Raw genomic sequence first — 21,635 nt, forward strand, 5'->3', positions numbered from 1 at the left:
AAAAGTATGACAGCTAGAGACATCAAATTTAGTTTGTATACCCGATTAGTTAGTGCGCAGAAATTAACTGTTCAAACTTTTTGCCACGCCCCCTTACGCCCCCAGGAATCACACAAAACTGTTTTTCTTAAAAAGTATAATAGCTAGAGACATCAAATTTGGTTTATATGCTCGGTTAGTTAGCGCGCAGAAACTAATTGTTTAAACTTTTTGCCACGCCCCCTTCCGCCCCCGGAATTTACATAAAAGTGATTTCCTTAAAAACTATGATAGCTACCGACATCAAATTTAGTATGTAGACTAGCTTAATAGACGCGCAGATATTGGCTATTTAAACATTTTGCCACGCCTACTTCCGCCCCCGTAAATTAAACAAAACTGATTTTATCAAAAACTAACAAAGCTAAAGTCACCAAATTTAGTATGTATACTGGCATAGTATGCGCGGAGAATTTAGATATTTTCACATTTTGCCACGCCCACTTCCGCCTCCATAATTTAGAAAAAACCGATTTTCTCCTGTATTTTTTTGACTATCGCATTCAAATTCGGCAGACTAATTATTCTTATCTATTTCTATCAAACTACCAAATTTTATTGAAATCGGACTAGAAACATGTAAAATATGCGTATTTTACTACGCGGTCCACAAGGCCAGAATTGGACGTTGGCTAGTAGCGGCGCTAGAGTGCTCGTGTGTTTGTAGAGTGAGCGAGATAGCACATAGTATAAGACATGTAAAAACAATTTAATAGACATACATTTGGTCTTCGAAATTTGAAATATTTGTTTCACCAGGTGTATGGTATACCCAAGTCGACGAGTCGACTTACTTGCTTCATTTATACATATTTTTGTAACAATTTTAGAAGCCATTTTGATGGCTCAATAGCTTTGCCCTTCAATGACGACTTATTGATTTGCCAAGAGACCAAAGGTTGTCATTCAATATCTGTCTTACACTACTCCTTACACTTATTACCTGTTTGGATGACTGAACTCGAAAGAGGGATTGGTTAGTGGGTGGATGGGCTGTTAGTTGCCTCTTTGGATAGTTAGCCCCCTCCCTTCTCTACAAAATGTATCTATTGCCTTTTCTCTCGGCAGGTCATCAAATTTACGGTCTCCATTGTGCAGCTCCAATATTGTAACAATAAGTAGCAATTTCAGTGTGTGCGTGTGTGTGTGTGTGTGTGGGCCAACTATGTATGTAATTTATGAGCTGGAATATGAAATCTAGGCGCCAGGCCGCAATACATTTCGGTTTACCTGAATTCTCTATTTACTGACAAAATATTTCAGCAATTTTATGGCATGCAAAAATATATTTATTACAAAACATGTTGCAAAAGGCACAGGCATATGCCTCTATATAGAGTTGGCAAACAGAGAACCTCGCCGGAAGCCTGGGGCATCAGAAAAGGGCCACATAGAAGCCAGTCAGGTGGCCATTGAGAAAATTTGCATTTATCTGGGCCCCTCTGACTCAGTGTGTGCTTTGGGTTTGGGTTTCGGGTCTTGGTCTGGCATTGACGTCAAAGACTTTTCCGTTTACAAAGAGGCAGGCTAGTTGATTAAAAGCGCCACTGGGCCTGGTCTGACATAATAAAATGGCAATCAGTTATACGGGTCAGCAGCCCAGAACATGGACATGGTCTCTCTCTTTCTGCAATGCACATGTCGTATACGTAATATAACTTTGCCAACTTGTTTGTTGGCTTTGTTGTTCCTACACACACAGGTACATATATTTTTTAGCCAGGCACGTGAATGCTTGGAAAATATTATATGTCTTCAGCTAATCAAATGGTCGATTTGATTTAACGTCGTTAGATTTCGTACAGTCGTCTGATTAGATTTTTTGTTAGTCAATGCTAAAGATAAGGTTTTTTTGGTCTTTCGATTAGAATCGCTTTTCGAGCACTGACCACCAACATTTCAGTGCAATTTTAAAGGTTGACCTCAACGCTTGTCTCAAAAATAGTATTTGGCTAGCCAGGATCAATCGAAATGTCAGTTCTTCGACTCTTAGTGCTGAGCCTCAGCCTTGTACTTCTCGGACAATCGGTGCAAGGAGACGAATGTAAGCAAGGGACAACATCATGAGGGGTCAATGTTAAGTCGAAAAGGAGTTTTAGTTAGTGAAATTTTTAAAAAAAAAGTTTAAGTTAATAATAGCTTTAAAACTGATGGAAAACTTTCTCAAGTTTAAAATACTTTTTATACCCTTGCAAAAAGGGTATATTAATTTTGGTCAGAAGTGTGCAACGCATAGAACGAAGCATCTCCGACCATACAAAGTATATATATTCTTGATCAGCACGACGAGACGAGTTCAACTAGCCATGTCCGTCCGTCCGTCCGTCCGTCCGTCCGTCCGTCCGTCTGGATCAACGCAAACTCCTCCTAGACCGTAAGAGCTACAGAGCGGAAATTTTGCACGTAGGCTTGTATATACTGCAGGCGTTGTATATCTCGGATTCAGCCGGATCGGACCACTATATCACTTCGTTATTTTCTATGCTATTATCGTGAAACTTAATATTAGAGAGTTTACTACGCCTATAAGCGACTATGCCAAATTTGATCAAGATCGGGTGACTATATAATATAGCTCCCATACAAACGGCCAAGTCACGAACAGTGACTTTCTCAATACCTTCGTTATTTTCTGAGCTATAGTCGTGAAACTTAATATTAGAGAGTTTACTACGCCTATAAGCGACTATGCCAAATTTGATCAAGATCAGGTGACTATATCATATAGCTCCCATAGGAACGATTGGTCGAAAACAGTGACTTTTGTAAATAACTTCGTTACTTTTAACGCGATTGCTTTTAAATTAAACATTTCTTAATTTAATATATATGTTAATGACTGTGCCGAATTTGATAAAGATCGGGTGACTATATCATATAGCTCCCATAGGAACGATCGGTGGAAAACAGTGACTTTGATCAATATCTTCGTTATTTCCTATGATTGTAGGCCTTTCTTTCTCAAGCTTAAGCCTTTTTAGATAAAACGTTCTTCCACATTGATGGCTAAGAGGTAAGGATAGAGTTACCAAAAAAGTTGCAAGGGTATACAAACTTTGACGCGGTCGAAGTTAGCCCCGGCCCTCTGGTTACTTTTCAAAAGTTTAATCTTTATTAGAGATATTTCCTAGATATTTGTCTTCTAGAAATGAAAAGATCCTTTTTAAAAGATTATTTTATATAAGGTTTGTATTAAAAATCTTTGAAAATTGATTTGATATTGATATTACGAAAAAGCTCTCTTTTGAAGGAACTTTTTTTACGAACTTCAAATACATATTTATAGGATAACCGCTTAAAAACATAAAGACAGAGCTTTCTTCAAGCATATATTTACAAATCTTTTATAAAAATTTCAAAGACAATCATTCACCACTTTGAAAATAGAAGAAAAAAGGCGCTGAGGTCTCTTCAAAGACTTTCGTAAGGTTAAGTTCAAATTCAAATCAAACCATGGAAACTTTTTAAACACTTAAACTCCAAAATATTCCATAAATATAGAAGGGTAACTTTCTTAATTTGATAGGAACTTATAAATATTTAGTTTACTTCAGATAGATTTAGAGTACCTCATTTGGGGGTTTTTACTGAAATTTACTAATCCTTAGCTGCAACCTTGGGCAGAACTCTTAACTTGTTTCGAGTATTAAATTACTTTTTGATAAAGTGTTGGTTCTTTACATTGAGAATCAACAAACAAAATAAATTTTTACTTGAAATCAAGTGTTTAATAGGATGAATTATCGGAAGGGTCATAAAAACGTTCTGGCGATAAGCACGTCAAGATTATCAATAATCAGGGGAGCACTTACCTACTCTCGCCTAACTAATTGCAGACCATCAACGTTCCAATATTCCGATTGAACCACATGCCGTCTATTATGATTATGAGGGAAAGGCAGCCTACTGGCAGGAACAAGCTCAGGATACCATTTTGGCCAAATTGGCAGCTGCCGATGCCGCTCACACCAAGAAGGCAAAGAATGTGATCTTATTCCTGGGCGATGGCATGTCTGTGCATACGGTTGTGGCCACAAGGAACCATTTGGGTGACAGTGCCAAGCAAGTGTACTTTGAGCAATTTCCCACCACGGGATTCGCCAAGACATACTGTGTGGATCGACAAGTTGCGGACTCGGCATGCACATCGACTGCCTATTTGGGCGGAGTCAAGGGAAACTATGGCACGATTGGAGTAAATGCTAATGTGCCTCGTTATAGTTGCGACGAAGCCTTTAAGAGTGAGAATCAAGTGGACAGCATTGCCAAGTGGGCTCAGGATGCGGGTAAAAGTGCTGGCATTGTGACCACCACCCATGTGACTCATGCCTCGCCAGCTGGTGCATTTGCCCACACCTCGGATCGCTATTGGGAGAATGATGCTGAAGTGGCAGCCGCCAATTGTAATCCCGAAGAGACGATCGATATTGCCCGGCAACTGGTCGATTGGCCTACCGGCAAAGGTCTTAAAGTTATCCTGGGTGGTGGCAAGAGGAATTTCCTTAACACCACGGTCAACGATGAGGTTGGCCATCATGGCCATCGCACTGATGGACGCAATTTGATTCAAGACTGGTTGGCCGATAAGAAACAGCAGAACGCTTCGGCCAGTTATGTTTGGAGTCGCAAGGGTCTTAGTCTGGTCGATTTGGATAATACCGACTATTTGTTGGGTCTCTTTGCCACCTCACATCTGCCCTACGATGGCGATCGTGTGAGGGGACACTCCGAATTGGCCGATCCATCGCTGGCCGAGTTAACAGAGGCTGCCATTAAAGTTCTGCAACGCAATGAGAACGGTTTCTTCCTCTTTGTCGAAGGTGCACGCATCGATATGGCTCATCACTCGAACTATGCTCGTCGTTCGCTTGAAGATACGGCCGCCTTCGCTGAAGCTGTGGCCAAGGCACGCGAAATGACTTCCGATGAGGATACACTGATTGTTGTAACTGCCGATCACGCTCATGTCTTGACCGTCAATGGTTATCCGGTGGGTTAACCCTTCCTTCCTCCTTTTGCCATCTAACTTGAACGGTTTTCTTTTTAGGAACGTAACAAGGACATCACTGGCTTGACAGGCAACACTGGCGAAGATGGTCGTCCATACACCATTCTTTCGTATGCCAATGGTCCTGGCTTCTATCAGAGTTTCAGCAAGGCCGAGGGTCGCAATGTCCTAACCACCAAAACCACCGAGAATGTCAACTTTAGATATTCCGCCTCCATTCCCCTGTCCACCGAAACCCATGGCGGTGATGATGCCCCAGTCTATGCCACTGGGCCATATTCCCAGTTCTTTAGTGGCACCTACGAGCAGACCAATATTCCGGCTCTAATGGCCCGAGCTGCTAACATTGGACCCTATGCCGATGTTGAGCCTTAAATGAGTAGAGGAGTCTGTGTTTATCATTTCCAGCTGAAAGAAATTCAATTAAAAAATGCAACAGATCTAAATGAGTTTCAACTGTTGGGGATGGAAGGGGGATGGTCCATCCCAATTCAATTCCTTCTAATTGAATGGCAATTGACGGGATGGAGCAACAGCAGCAGCGCAATTTCCTGCTACAGCTGCAGCTGTACTTGCAACTTGGTTGCCACCTGCTGTCTGCTGGCTATTGCCACTGATTTCATGCCTTACACTGCGACTTCAAATTCAATTAACGGCCAACAGGCCGCCAGGTGAGATTCGTTTCGAATCGTACAGGTAGCCTCAATCGGTCAATCAGTTGTCAGCAGTTCAGCTTCCACTTTTGGCTAGCAGCAATCGAGTCTTGAATCAAAAACGTGTAAAGGTAAATTAATCTAATTTTTTTTTCGTTTGGCTTAAACAAATTTTCGGGCAAATTTTGAAATTGGCATGGCAATAGAACATGAATTTCAAACCACACGGTAAAGGACTCATCGACATATTTGAATGGATCTTCTTTCCGATATCTCTGTCACAGGTGGGCATTAGTCTTAGATCACTTTAACTTCCTTTGATACGATATACTTTAGAGTGTCCCTTGAGAATTAAAATGGTTTTTAGTTACAAATCCAAAATGTTTGTATTCCCTGTAAGTTTTAACATCATCCTTTTATTATCGTTCCATCCTTAACTATCACGTCGAAGATATGGATTGTTTTGAAGAGGCTTAGCCGATGATTCTTACATTTTAGTACAAATTTTGGCCAAAAACTAGCTATTGCATATTTGTTCATTGCTCAAAGGAAAGTATACAATTTTTTTGTTTTAAAATACATTTGTACGTATCCTGGAACCTCACTGGAACTTCCAAGAAAAGCTTGAATTAGAATGGCGCAAATAAATATTTTTCTCATTATTTAAGAAAAAATGTTTTCTCAGGTTAAGAATCTTACTATTAACAGTTTTAGTTTGGAAAATAAACTTTATCTTTATGTCTGACATCTCAAAAATTGTCAGAGTAAGGCATTTTCATAATAGTTTTTGTTTAATTTCTTTAAAATCTTTTATAAGCTTAGTTTTTGAATTGTAGCAAACTATTTAATTATTAAAAAATTTATTAAAGTCTGACAATTTGGACTGTACAATCTGTACCTATTATAAAATATACATATTATATATGTAACAAAAATTTGTTAATTTTTATGTTTTTAAGTTTTTAAAAAAAAAATTAACATGGAAATTGTAAAATTTCATCAACTATTCGAACAGGAAAAAATTCTGCAAACGATTGGGGCAAAAAAATTAAATCAATACAAAAATCAACAGTTATTGTCCTTAGCCTAATATATTTAGCCATTGCTAAATATTCAAACAATTCAGATATAAATTTTCAAGCAAATTAAGTTAACGATGCGTAAAATTTCGACAAATTAAGATATTTATTCCCTTTGAAATCAGTTGAGTTATCTATATGTAGGCGGGCAAGGAAATGAATGGCAAGGAAACAAAGATACAAAAGCATATCTTATGGACAGATAGTTCAGGGATAGTATACACACACACACATTGTACATTGGACGTCCTGTGGGTATCTACTATAAATGCAAATGTTTTAGTTAAACTTCTCCGTTTGGCTTGGAAAGCATTCAAATTCATTTTCGTTGCAGGGAGTTGAGGATTATTTAGACTCAGAACCGGACCGGAATGATGGACTGGGAGAGTGGAGGGGTGTGTAGCAAATTTCAATTAGAATTAGGCACCCAACCGCAGTGGAACAGCGGCAGGTGTCACTCGTTGTCGTCATCATATGTGAGGGGAGATTGGAGATGAGAGTTTAGAGATTGAGTTATGTTTTCCAATTTGCTCTATGTACATATGTGTGTGTTTGGTGCAATTTTTGGCCAATTTCCGTTGCCCATTTCAATCTAACGAGATTACTTTTTAATTTGTATACCAAGAAGCAAAAAAGAAAATACGCAGGAGGCGGAGGACATTATGAAGAAGAAGAACTTGTCTTCTGCAAGTGGCCAGTGCAAGAGCCTAGAAACTGGGTCACCAGCTATGTATGTATGTATGTATGTATGTATGTATGTATGTATGTGGTACATGTATTTATACATACATATTGTATGTATGTATATGTATGTTTGTATGTGCGTATCTACACTCTAGCAACAGCAACTGGGCCAGGGATGGAGTGAGGAAGTTTCTGTTTCTCTATTACTTTCTATATGTACATACATACATATGTACATGTACATATGTATGGGTAGATAAAAAAAAAAGAAATTATATGTACATATGTACAGACATACATACATACATAAGTAAAAAAAAAGAAGCAAGAAAAAACTCTGTGGCAACAGCATACATATACAAAAGAAACAAGAAGCAAAGGAAAGGAAAAAAATTATGCTCCCAAACTAATGGCGCTGACTCAGCCAAAAGAAAAAGAGAGAAAAAAAACACTGAAAAAGCTTTCAAGCGCTACAAAAACTAGCAAAGCAAAAGCAAAGAAACAAATACATACACACACATACACAAGGCTAAACACGTGACTGTGTGCTGCGGCGTTGGCGGCGGTCGCTACTGGGGGAGGGGGAGAGCTTTTTAACGAAACTCTCGCAATCTCTCTCTCCCTCTTGCACGCTCATTCTCTGTAAGTAGTGCGCGCGCGCACTTCTAACTACATTCAAACGCAATGAAAAAAGCTGCTGCTGCTGCTGCTGACAACGGGCTTTTTGTATCTTACGGATACACAAACACACATACATAAGCTTTATAGCATTTATATACCAAAAACTGGGCAGAGGCAGCAGGGGAATTTTGCGCAGCGACGTCGACGTTAAGTGTGCCACATTTTTTTATGTTGTTGCTGCCGCTGCCCGCCCTTGTCGCCGACGTCGTCGTTATGGTTGCCAAGCGGTCATACATACAGATACATCAGATACAGATACAGATACTCGTTGTCGTTTCGAGTATGACAAATTCATGTGAATTCTGGCTATGACTGCAGCATTTCAATTAATGCTGAATTTGTGTCACACACACAGACACACACACACACACACACGAATACAGTGAATAACACATTCTCTTACAATAGATACATTTGTAGTTGTTGTTGCTGTTGTTGGAACCAAAGCTCCCTTATGTGTGCATTTTATCGACATTTTCGTTGCGGGCCTTGTTTACTTAACCCAAATGCCAGGTCCCAACCCATGTCGACGCCTCCCACCTTCTCTGGCCCCCATTGTACACAACTTTCCTCTAAGGGGCCTCTACTTATGTAAGCCTGGGTGCGGAAATGGGCTACATGTATGCTTATGTATAATATATAAAGATATACATACATACATATATAACAGTCCCCTCCACATACATATACGCACATATACACGGACACACATCTGCTCCAATAAAACGAGCTTTTTTAAGTGTGCTTACTCCCACTCCGCGACCTACGCCCCTACCACTCCACTCTATCCCTCATTCTATCTTTTTATACATACATCCCCAACTCCACCTCCTCAGTCAATCGCTTTTATATATACACACACACAAATACCGATATTTTTTAAAATTTTGCCATTTATACATTTATTTATATATATATATATTTATATTGGATTCACTTAAATAATAATTTTACTTAATTCGATTGTAATGGGTTTTTTTCTTCAGATTTTGTTTACTTTTTGTCGTAGCTTTATCGGTTTCTTCAGATGAATGTGTAGTGTATTATCGTGTTTTTTTTTCTTTTTTGGAGAGGGTAGGGGGAAGGATTCTGCTTGTGATAAGCCATGAATGCCTGTACATGGATAGCTGGGGCAGGGATAAGGGGAGACAAGGCGATATGATACTCGCCGATGACATTGAGTTTAGAATATTCGTTTTACAAATTCCATAAAATTCAATATATATTATATATAGAGTTAATAATAATAATAATTGTTAATTATAAAGTTTGTATTCGTTTAGAAAACAATTATTGGGTTTCAGGCATTGTTGTTGCTGTTGTTCTTGAGTTCTTCATATCGTTTGTTTTTCTTTTAGTCTAAAAACATAGGAATAAGCTTTAAAAATTACTGGTTTTCGGCTTCCATTTTGCATCTCTGTCTATATATATATATATATATTCATTTCAAATCGATTTACATTTACGTATTTCTATATATATATTATTTGTTTACTTTTTATATATATATATATATATGTATGACTTTGTTTTTAACTTTACATTGTGAATAATATATATTTGTTTTAACAAGCATTTTATGAGAAAAAAATAAGGGTGTAGGTTGAGGATCAAGAATTGTTTGTTGGAATAGATATTAAAGCCAGTATTAAGTAAATTATGTGTATGCTAAAAAAATGATTAAAAAATTAATTAATTACACAAAAATCTTTTATAGGAAAAATATCAAATATTTGCGAGTTTACATTTTAAAAAATAATTCGAGAAATCATTTAAACTCTGAAGGCAAAACAGAAAAGAATATATATATGTATATAAAAAGAAGACTAAAAGAATCAAAAACTATATGTATACCTATACGTTTATGTCATACATAGATGCTATAATTTAACAACTCGAATTGTATTGACTTGCTGCTGAGGACATTTCTTGACTTTACACAAATCATATATATATTATATAAATGGAGAAGAGAGGGGTGTGTTTGTGTGTTTTTCAGCTATAAATATATATGTATCATCTATCCATCATCTCGCCTTATGTGAGAATTACAATGCAAATTGTTTATGAACATATGATATATATATATACATATATATCTCGATTTATATATATGTATATATATATATGTGGCGACTGCTGCTTGCTGTTTGGCTGTTGCAACATATTTACATTTGAGTTTGTTTTTGCTAGTTTTTGTTTTTTACTTTTTTTTCCATATACAACATCGTTTTCGTTTTGCAATTTTTTTTGGTTGAAAATATTTCTTTTCAATTTTTCCTTTTTTTTTTTGTTTTGTTTGTTTACATTTTGTTTTTTCGTTTTGCTTTTGTTTTTTTTGTTTACTTTACACATAAATCCATCTATTTATCCCTAATTCGTATATTTTGTTATATAATACAATTCAATTCAAAATTTGCATCGTTTTTGTTTCGGATTTCCTCATTCGATTGTTCCTGATTCTCCTCGAGGCCTTGATTTCTCATCCGTGCTGTTGGTGTTGTTGTTGATGTTTTTTCCCCCTTTTTCTTTTTGTTGTTGTTGTTCTTGTTGTTGTTGTTGTAAATACCACTGTTTGCTTAAAAAAGAAAACGCAAAATACCATTCACTAAAAAAACTATAAACACACACACTTCATTCAATTGAGATAATTGGCCGGCCTTGGTTGCTCTTGATACAGATGATGATGATGCTGGTAATGTCTACGTCTCAGGGCACAGACCTCCAGGCAAAAGCGTCGCACTGTAGCGTTTTCTCAGTTAATGTTGACCACCTCCTGATTCTCGCCATCAACAACGGCCATGTTGAGCTGTTGATTCACACCCGATTTGGCCAAACAGGAACGGGCCACGGACTCGAAGAGTCTAAGAGAAAAATAGTTGACATTAGGGGATAAGAAAAAAAAACGGTTTAAAATTTAAATAGATATTCTTACACTAAAATTTTGTTAAAATTTCTTAACTAAGAAATTAAAAATGTTGGACATGATGAAGGGGAGAAGGATTGGAAAGGGAAGGGAAGGAGAAGGAAGAATATATAAATGCCTTACTTAAAATTCCCTAAAACCAGAATCGTCTAGAAATCTTTCTAGCGATATATAATTTTGAAAATATACAGCTAAAATATATCTTAAAACTTATATTAACCAATTTCTTTAACAATTGGAATTTTCATTTCAGTGCAAAGGTATGAAACCCTTCTCAAGGATTGACTTAATTAAATTTATAAGTCATCTTTTTGTAATTTCATTTAATTTTCGATTACGTTACAAAGGAATTTAATAAAAAATGTTAAATTGTTTTTAAAGTGTGTTGTGGGGTTCTATGGTAATATTTGTACATGCAACTTAAAAATAGAGTTTGTCAAATGAGATCGATGTTTCATAGATCAAATTTCTTGTTTTATCCTTAGCTTTCTAATTAACACAGATTACTTTAACTCTCTCGTTACTACTCACTTGGTTATCTCCGGTGCACAATGGACGAAATCATGATCCCAAAATTTGTAAATCGGATTCTTAATTAGCTCAATGAAGGTGATTAACAATCCCCATGGATGTGGACGATTCACAATCAAACGCTCGAGCAGAACACGAGTAATTTGCTCTTGAATTGCCTCTGAATTGGCTTCGGCAAAAAGATGTAGGACCGCACAACTAAAGTAATGCGTATGACTGTTTGGATAACGCAATTGATTGGCAATGGCATTGAGGAACAAGTAACGTCCTTCCGTATCCAGATCGACAGCTAAATTCTGGAAAATATCCATGTGTGCGCTATGGGCAATGTTTGATGTGTTGGGTACAAAGTTTTTGTTCCTAAAAGAAAAAAATAAATATAATTGAGTTAGTTCAAGCAAATTGCGAAAGGATTTATGAAGGATTTAATCACCTGATGAGAGCTATGGCCTGTGTGCCCACATACATGACGAGAGCATTCATTAGCGTCATGTTGTAGCGCGTCGCTGGTTCACTTGTAACCTGCAGATGACCACGCAATTCTGATAGGAAAGTGACCGGCGCTCTGGCCTTTAGATATGAATCCAGATCCTTCTTAAAGTTGGGCGGCTGAATGTTCATAATGTAGCTACTAAGGACCTTGGGAGCATTGCTGCTGTCCGAGAGCATGTCCACCTTAAGATTGGGTGTGAAAGGATCGGGTAGTCGCATATTTCGTGGAAAGGCCGACAATATAATGTTGCGCATTTGGACACAATTGGGTGGAATGGTGTCACAGAAGCCAAAGTGATAATCACACAGGAATTCAGGAAAATCATGTAGTAGAACAAGAAGAACGCGCAGCGTTCCTTTGTAGAGCAGTTGAACGGGTTTGCCTAATTCAGTATTACGCAGGAATGGGGCCAAATACTTGAAGAGATCCTGCAGCAATTGGGCATACAATGGCCAACCTTTTTGTCCGGGTATCTGGACTAGAATCCGTCCCAGGAAGACACGATGCGAAATGAGCTCCAGCCAGGCAAAGCAAAAACCAGGAGCCACACTTGGATTGAGCAGGTGATAGGTATATGCAAAGGCCGACACAATGCTATGCATCAGGGACTCCATAACGACATCAGCCGAACACAATTCCATAAAGAGCATCATGAAGAATCGATGGTAGCCAACCTGCTGGAAACCAACTCCGCGCATCTCGTGATCCTTGAGCAGTGTGCCCAAAACAATACCCAACACCTTGTTGAGCAAATTGATTTTTGTTGTTGGATTACCAGCTTCGCCAGAGTGACGCACCAGCATGGCAATTAAATGGACAAATGCATCGATCCATTGGAATATCTTGTTTTTGGCCTGATTAATGGGAAGTGTTGGCTCGGCAAACATACGATACACAACATCCGTGCAAATATGTGTGGCCTGACGGAAGAATCGTGTAATCAGATCGTCTGTCTTCAATATGCCATAGGTGTTCATTTTTTGAACAAATGCGCTGAAATTGCGAGCATCCCGGTTGGTCTGTTGATTCTGTTGTGTGTAGAGAGCTACCCAATCCTTGAGTAGAAATTCGGTCTTCTCTTGCAAACCAGGCGGATCATCTGTATCGCATGACTACAAAGGGAGAAAGAAAGCGAATTTAGTATAAAGAAACATATAAATAAGGACAAACTACTCACCCTCACATGATGCATGCCAGAGTGGATGTAGGTGGAGGCTCCAGCCAAGTAACGTTCGCTAGCATTGAATGGACTGTAGTCGTTGGTATTATTGAAATTGCCCGACCAGAGTGTTTCAATAGCATTCACTATACACTCGGGATAACGATGTCGATGCTGAGTCAATCTGCCCAACAATTCGACTGTTGCCATAAATTCATTATCGGAAACTATATTGATGGCGCGATCTTCCATAATCAAGCGCTCTAGCAGAGCAATGCCAAAGGATATGGCAACATAATTATTGCCATTCTCCATGCAATCACGCAGCATGCCATCGAATTGATTAAGATTTACGAAATGTGAAGTGATCAGGGCACGTGCGGCTTCCACGTTGTAACGAGCTTCCTCACGTATATCAAAAAAACATTTGGTAACAGCCCGCTCTGTGTTGGGGGCTCCGAAGCTGTTGTGCAACAAGCTGAGAATCCTCAAGTGTATGTCCCGATAGAGCTTCATCTGCTCCATGTGATCTTGCACATTGACCAAACCCTCGGTAAGGCCCTCCACTGCTCGGGTCAGGAGATTGAAAGCTGACTCATGGTCACGCAAACGACGAGTGGCCATCAGGGCATTAAGGAGCATATGCATTTTGCTTGCCTGCAACTGGAGAGTGGGCACATTTATGGCAGTATTCATGAAGGCTTCCATTTTACCTGCCACCTCGGCATAGACCATGCTGCTCTCATCATTGGCAAACACATTCGGTGGTGGCAGATCCTGCGGCTTGGGTGTGAACAGAGCAATATCCCTATCACTCATCTGTTGAAAGCCCGGAATGCTGCGGGCGAATTCCGAATAGACTGCAAAGAGGGGAGCCGGGGCAGGGCCCACCTTTAGTCGCACTGCCTCGGGCAGACGCTCCTGCTGGTAGTTTAGAATTTGCGTATCCACAAACCGATTGCCTTCTTCGCGGGCAATTTTGCGTGTCTCATAATCCGTGGATAGACGGCGATCAATCTCGAGGGCTGATTTTTCAGCCGATGTCTTTTGAATGAATGCGCAGACCAATTCAACATTTTCATTGGCTAGCTGAGCACAGGCGGCCTGAATTTCTGGCACACTAGGCATTCCGGTCAAAGGTGAAATAAAAGCTTTGTGCAAATTTTGACTTATAGCCCGAGCAATCTCATCTTTGCCCGTTATCATGGCCATGCCGGCAGCTAGATTACGAACCATTTGGTGAGCAGCGGTCCTCATGCGATTCTCATCTGCATCGAGAGCGAAATCTTTGCGTATAATCTGTTCGGTAGTGGCACAGGCAATCCTTATGCTTCGATCTACCACCGGCTGGAGCCAATCTGTAATTGTGCGCTCCACGGCATTGACCACAATGTGTTTGATGCCGGGATTGGCGTGCAGAAATGGTATATTGGGTGGTAGGACCAGCTGCTGGGCAATCAATTGGAAATTGCTCACATTCACATCTACATAAGAGTAACGCGGCTCGGGTGGCGGCAAAATCACTTGACTGGGATCTGCTGGAAGATTGGGTGAAGCCACTGAACCCGAATTATTGTTTGCTCCACTCATCATCATGGCTGCGGCGGCAGCAGCTGCTGCCTGCGCGTCCACATCGGTGGGCGCTGGTACTTGCTGCTGCTGCTGCTGTTGAGGCTGAGGTGGTGCTTGTGCTTGTTGTTGCTGTTGAGGTGGTGGTGGCTGCTGCTGTTGCTGCTGTGGTGGTGGTACCACTGGCGGTGGTGCTACTACTGGCACTGGCTGCTGCTGCTGTTCTATCTGCTGCTGTTGTTTGGGCTTTGGCTGCGACATTTGTTGCTCAATAAGTAAAGCTCGTTGGGGATCCTTTAGGTAGATCACTGGCTTTAATTTGGCCAGCTCCAGATTGAGTGTCTTGCACAAAACTTCAATTTCAAATTTTAAGTTCAATTTCAACTCTGGCTCCTGATGCAATTCTCCCAGAACATACATAATGCCCATAGTCCAAGGATTCGGTGAACGGAAAATTCTTGATTTGGCCGATGATTCGAGAATCTTTGCCACAAATGGCACGACAAAGAGCAACTCTTGCTGTCCCTTATGATAGGCCTCGGCAAGCAGAGACTTCAAGTCCAAATCCAATTGCAAAATGGGACGATTCCGTCCCAATGTCATCATGCCCAACCAATGGCCCAGATTCTTAAGCAAACTGCGATCTGAGAAATTGATGACACCCTTGTCAGAGCGTAGCAAGACTTTTATATTGCGCAATGTTTCCTTGGTCACAAATCGATTGATTTCACCGTTTTTCAGAGCATCCAGAAAGTTGTAGTAAAGCGTATGGAAATTAAACTCCATGGAAGCACGCTTCAGCACCAGATATTGAGCCAACCAAGGCCAATATTCTTTGGTCATAATCTCCTTGATCTCATCACATTTCTGTGGTATATTCAATTGGCTAAGATTGTTGAATATGAAAGCTGTTTTATCCTGCACTGGCTCCGGTGGCACTGTCACCTTCTCCTCCTGATTTGCCACGAGCAATGTGTCTATATTAGTGGCATTGGCTATGGATTTCATCCGTGTGGCATGGGAGACAACAAGCGAAGTCTTTTGGCCGACTACTACAGCGCCACTACCACCTGCTCCCGGTGGAATTGAAGCCGGCGGCATTGCATTGGTCCTATAAAGTGGTGGTTCTGCAGCCCCTCCGGCTCCTGCAGAAGCTAGCACCGATGGTATAGTATTGCTTAGACCAATCAATTTCTGTGGTGGAGGCTCCTGGCCATGGATACCATATTCTACATACTGAATCAGATGCGGTGGAAAGTCATTGAAGTGGGGTATGGAGCGGATATGTTCGCAATATTTGTTATACGTATGCAAACGGGTCTTAAATCGATCCAGAGCTGTAACTCCAAAATAATAGAGTTTAGAACCATCAGGTTTGCGTAATGCATCCAAAACACATCGCAACGATAGACCCAAGGCCACAAATGTCGGCACTAAGTTGCGATCGATAATGCCACCAAAGAGTTGGGCTGTGATTTGCAATTCCTTCTCTGGGTACTGGCAAAAGAAGCGATACTCTTCAAACAGATTCCGAAGCATGCAAAGAAACACATCCTGTTCCCGGCGACTGGATGACTCCTTGAAACGCTGCAATATGTCCAAGACCTCATCGATGGAAAGCGTTGGATTTGGCTGATGATTGTAGATACGTTGGAAATATGAATTGACCTCATCTTCCACTTCCTTTGAGACAGGTATTTGTAGATCACCCATAACTGGATTATTCGGATTTGGTGGCGTCGGTGTGGGTTGCTGCTGTTGATTTGCCGGCGGTCCAGCCGGTAGCATTCTTCCCAAATTTGGACCTACTTGAGGCGGTGGTGCAGGTGGCATTTGCATAGGATTCAGTGGATATGGACTAGCGCCTGGATTCATTAGTCTTGATGGAGATGCTGGAGTAGTAGAAACCAAGTTATCTAAATGAAATACGGATACACGGATAGGATGCCAAATTACAACACGCACACACACACACACTCGGACACAGAAACGAAATAACACATATTACAGAAAAGATGTACTCACTTAACATGTTGTTAAAGTTGAAGGCTCCATTGGGACCGCCTCCCAAATTGAGTCCAGATAGATTGTTAGACATATTTGTAAGGGGATCCATGCCGGGGCCAAACATTTGCTGGGCATTTAAATTTCCTGAGAATGATGGCTGCTGCTGTGGCGGCGGCACTGGTGGTGGAACAGATCCTGGTACAATGCCTCCGGGTAAATCCATACCCCGATGTCCACGTAGGATGTTTGGCGGTGGCACCGGCGGCACTAGACCCACCTGTGGACCTCCTGGCTGTTGTTGTTGTTGCTGCTGCTGCTGTTGCTGGGCACGTGCTTTAGTTGCCATTATAGCCATATTGGCTGTCATTTGCATGATAATCTCTGGCATTTCCGGCTGCATGCAGCTATTGATACACGACTGCAGGCAATTGATCATTGTGGTCACAGTTTCGGGCAAGAGTTGAGCCTGCTTAGGCGGCAACTGATCTTCTGGAATTTTTGCATTGGCCACTTGGGGGCAACGCCTTTGCATGACTTTTATCATTGCCTGCATAAATGGTTCGCCATGTTCTCGAATCTTATCGCTTAGCCATTTTTCTAGCTTCAAATACTCTCGTCTAGAAGCAAGGCACGCCAAATCGATTATAAACAAAAAGGATCGTGCATTAAGAAGCGATGATAGCGCCTTTAAGTCCTGGGCGAGATCAAGGATGCGGGATAATTTCACCTGATCAAACTCACCGCCCCTAAGATACCATTCCGACATAGCATTCATAATATTTGGGCGCAGCACGAAATTCGTAGAGCTCCAGGCGCTGGCCAGTATCACATTTGAATTGGGATGATTGCCCAAAAAGGTGGGTATCAGCTGATTAAAGAGATCCTGACGCATCGGCGTCAGCGGGGGACTGATTTGCAGGAGTGCCAGGAACAGGACATCTGGGCAATTCTGTGCTGGGAATTTGAAAAGCTCATGGACCTGTGTATAATAACCCTTGTCGGCAATAGAGAGCAGTAGTTCGACCAAATGCATGGATTTCCATGCTGCTATCTCCTTGTTGTCAGCATCGGGTGCCGTTTTCAATACATCCAATGACGGTTGACTGAACACATAGTCGGCAAAGGAAAAGAGATCAGGATTCTTTAAAATTGTCGTTATCAATGACAATTGACCCTCAATGTTTGCCCAATAGCGATAAACGCATTCTGGATGTGGAAAAACTGGTGATTGGGTTGCCAAACGAAAAATGGTTAACAACAAATCAAGGCCAATACGATCTTTCAGAATAAATTCGGGATGATCGAGTTCTGAAACGAGGGGGAAAAATAAAACACATTTTCAATAGGCGTTTGGGAACTCACAAAGGTAATAAAACACATACCCATGCAAACGTCTTTCCAGTTAAGTTGGGGCACAAGCTCCTTGAGTGCCTGGACAAAAACATCCGGCTTCCATGTCTGTGTTGCATCGGTCGTCTCCTTTTTGTCCTTGGCACTCTTATCACTGGAACCAGTGGATAAGCCATCAGTAGCTCCGCCTTCATTATTGTTGCTACTGCTGCTGCTGGCATTCTGTTGCTGCTGTGTCTGATTTTGTGATGCTGCTCCAGATGCGCTATTACCAGCATTGCTTCCTCCTTGTCCTGGCCAAAAATTGGCTGGTGTCGGCAAATTTACATTACAATCGAGCAGCGATGAGTGCCGCCGGCACATGAGACCAACAATTTTTGCCACATCTTTAGGCTGTAGGTCGGCTCCACGTTCCCGGGTAGTGTTGCCTGATGAAAGATGGTTCTTGCACTCTTCAACGCTCGATGTAAAGTCGTAACCGATTTCAAGGATTAAATTCATCCAAGATGTGTCCATAATATTATTTTTACCCTGCCAGAATATTGAAGTAATTAATAATTGAGCTCAAAGGTGCTAACTGTAGAAATATCTAATTACCTGGCTTGAAAATATTATCTCGCATAAATGGTCATAGATATCCTCAACTCCAACTTCATTCAAAGTATCCGTATCTGCAGTGACGGTGGTATTGTTGTTGCTGGAATTGCTGCTACTGGCCGTCGTTGTTTCAATTCCTCCAGTCTCCGTCTCTGCATCAGTTTCGCCTGGTGATGCTACAGATCCTACAATCGACTGCGTCGCCGTAGTTTTCGTTGTTCCGTATAGAAACGGGGCCAATATTAAGGGCACCGTCTGTCGCGGAAACTCTTCACGAAGTTTATTTAGAAATTGCCCCTCCAGTTGCGGTGTGACAAACTCGTTTAAGCAAGTAAGCAAATATTGCAATAAATCAGATGAGATATCTTGCAGTCCACTGGCTGCAGCCGATGCTGATCTATTGTTATTTCCCAAATATGAATCAAGCAGCTCTGGCAACGAACTGCGTAAATTATCACGGGCCGATTGCTGTAACTCTGGATACGAGGAATGGGTCACAGCCAAGGCAAAAATGCACTCACAAAGTTTATTAATGCCAGTCAATCTGAATACTTGACCAATTAGCTCCGTTGGCTTAACGGTCTACATAAAGTAATGGGAATAGGTTTAGGTTTATAAATATATATACATATTTATCTGCATTGGTGTAAACCTTTTAAAAATCTTACCTTTTGGTTGGTGGCAAAATGCTGATCAAAGGCAAAACAAATACTGGAAACAAATGAAGAGCTCTGCAATTGACGCTCCAAAATTGATCCAAGCAGTTTGGCCTGCCACTGGGAGGTGCTGTTCGGTTTTGGGTCACTAAAGTTGAGTACGGTGAACAGATGTCGCAGTACGCTGCGGTCCGCCTCGAGGCCGAAATCTTGTATGAACTAAAACACAAACAAAAAAAAAAAAAATTAAAAATATTGAGTTTGAGAAGCTATGATATAGATATAGAAAAGAATGTTGAGAGATTTGTTTTGATCTTTATCTAAAGGCAAGTCTTTTACCTTTGCATGCATTTGCATATTTGCTCGGGCAGCAGCTTTTGGTGCTGCCTGTGAGCAAGGACACAGACACATATTATAAAAAAGGAGAATAAAAACAAAACGAAATAAAATGATCCAAAACAATATCGTCTTTGTATTTTTTTTTTTTTTTTTTTTTAATTTTAATTTTTATTTGATTTTACATCTCGCACAACTACAAATTTTGTCAGGTTTTGAAATGCCTGTTGAAAAGTGTTTGAGAAGTCCCCATCTCCTACGATGTACAACACTGGATTTTAGCCTGAAGAAAAATTTCTATTTCATCTTATTTATTCCCCCTTAGAGGTATTTTTTGCAAATTTTTTTTTTTATGTTGACGCAGCATCTAGATGGCTTGCGTTTGGAATAATGATCATACAAATAATTTATCGCTTGGAGTTTTCTTACATATGTACATACACACATACATACATTTGTATGTCCTTTTTTTTGTATCGTACAAGAGCAGAGAAAGCAGAAATTGGGGCTCAACAAAAGAGAGGATATTACAAAAAGCAAACATATTTTTATTAGCCTTACCTAGACTTTGTTTAATCTGTGTATACTTTTCCAACATAAAAAAAAAAAAACGAATTTTAATTATTTTTTTTTTTTTTGTAGGGGGCAAAAACCCCTTCCTTTTTTTTTTGCTTTTGCGTTTCGCACTTTCAAGTTCAGTTTTGGTTGTTTTTGCACAATTCCAATAGAAATTCGATAGTGAAAAGGTGGCCAGAGGCCTGATTATGGTTTATATTTAACAATTTTCCTAATTTTATACATTCTAAATAACTTTTAACTTAACAAACAGCAACTCGCGCAACGCCGTGCAGAGAAATTTTCGGATACCAAGAAACAAAAAAATAAAAAAAAAATTGTAATGGCGTCGGCAAAAATGCATGAGCGAGTGAAATGGCAATAGTGCTGATATGGCCAAAGCTTCACAACACTGGAAGCTTACCCCTACCCATTACTAATGAGCTGTGCAAAATTCTCCAACACTAGGGTGTTATTGTTGTTGCCCTGTACACTCATGCAAACATATACACGTATATATTTAAATAAATACATATACATATGGTATATGTATATTTGGCTATGGACATGTGTGCGTTATTTTTATTTAAAAGCTAACAACAACAAAGGAAACAAGGTTAATAAAACACGTTGGAGCTGGGCCTTTTTTTTTTGTTTTTGGGTCACGGAGAGATGACATACCTGCTTTATACTTTCGTTGGTTTCATTAAAATTTCGCTTGTTCACGTATTTGACCAAACTTCGTATGTGAATTAGCGGTATCGCCTCCTGTCTCATAATTCTACGTATCAAATTGTCAATTGTTCAACGGATTTCTACGTCTCTTTTCTCTTTCGCTGTCTCTTGTCTTGGCCGTCTGTGTGCTTCTATGTATGGGGATGTGCGTATGTGTGTGTTCACGTATGTGTGGGTCGGGTTGGACTTGGACGTTAAAAAAATTGTTGCTTCTTCTTGGCCTTTCCGTTTTTGATTGCGGCGCAAAAGAAATTTATTTAGTATAATTTTTTTTTTGTGTTTGTTGTTGTTGTGTTTCTTGTTCTTGTTTGTATGTTCGCTATAAGCAGGGCCCAGTGGGCCCTCCAGCATATCTACATAGCAATTGACTGCATTTATTATATTTGTCACAAATTCAGCCACAAGTGGAAATCACAAGTCATTTTCATTTTCACTCGCTTTCTCGTTTCGATGTCGTTAACACTATATAATACAATAACTTTTTTCTTAGTCTTAGCTCACGTAATGATTTTTCGCTTTCAATTCCGACAACAAAATAAACTAGGGCTGCATAAACATCGGTTGCAAGCTATCGATA

General features: G+C 40.1%; 2 protein-coding genes across 4 annotated transcripts; one reads left to right on the top strand and one right to left on the bottom strand.

The window, feature by feature from the left end:
- The first annotated feature begins 1,943 nt into the window (after positions 1 to 1,943).
- On the top strand, positions 1,944 to 5,487 carry Alp6 (Alkaline phosphatase 6). Its single transcript, XM_068289154.1, has 3 exons — positions 1,944 to 2,083; positions 3,876 to 5,029; positions 5,087 to 5,487. The coding sequence occupies exons 1-3, from the start codon at positions 2,011 to 2,013 to the stop codon at positions 5,420 to 5,422; spliced, it is 1,563 nt and encodes a 520-aa protein (XP_068145255.1). The 5' UTR covers positions 1,944 to 2,010; the 3' UTR covers positions 5,423 to 5,487.
- Positions 5,488 to 9,019: 3,532 nt separating this feature from the next.
- Positions 9,020 to 21,579, bottom strand: Not1 (CCR4-NOT transcription complex subunit 1). 3 transcript variants are annotated; one of them, XM_068290400.1, is made up of 9 exons: positions 21,005 to 21,579; positions 19,445 to 19,651; positions 18,777 to 19,358; positions 18,212 to 18,710; positions 16,848 to 18,137; positions 13,272 to 16,714; positions 12,035 to 13,206; positions 11,602 to 11,961; positions 9,020 to 11,008 (listed from the first exon to the last, which is right to left on the bottom strand). In XM_068290400.1, the coding sequence occupies exons 1-9, from the start codon at positions 21,098 to 21,100 to the stop codon at positions 10,900 to 10,902; spliced, it is 7,758 nt and encodes a 2,585-aa protein (XP_068146501.1). In that variant the 5' UTR covers positions 21,101 to 21,579; the 3' UTR covers positions 9,020 to 10,899. The 3 variants fall into 3 exon arrangements, with proteins under 3 accessions (XP_068146501.1, XP_068146500.1, XP_068146502.1); XM_068290399.1 differs by having other exon boundaries at positions 13,272 to 16,738; XM_068290401.1 differs by lacking the exon at positions 21,005 to 21,579 and adding an exon at positions 19,772 to 19,929 and having other exon boundaries at positions 13,272 to 16,738.
- Between the last annotated feature and the right edge of the window lie 56 nt (positions 21,580 to 21,635).

Source organism: Drosophila tropicalis, unplaced genomic scaffold (assembly GCF_018151085.1).
Source record: "Drosophila tropicalis isolate 14030-0801.00 unplaced genomic scaffold, ASM1815108v1 contig_593, whole genome shotgun sequence".
Classification (NCBI taxonomy): Eukaryota; Metazoa; Arthropoda; class Insecta; order Diptera; family Drosophilidae; genus Drosophila; species Drosophila tropicalis.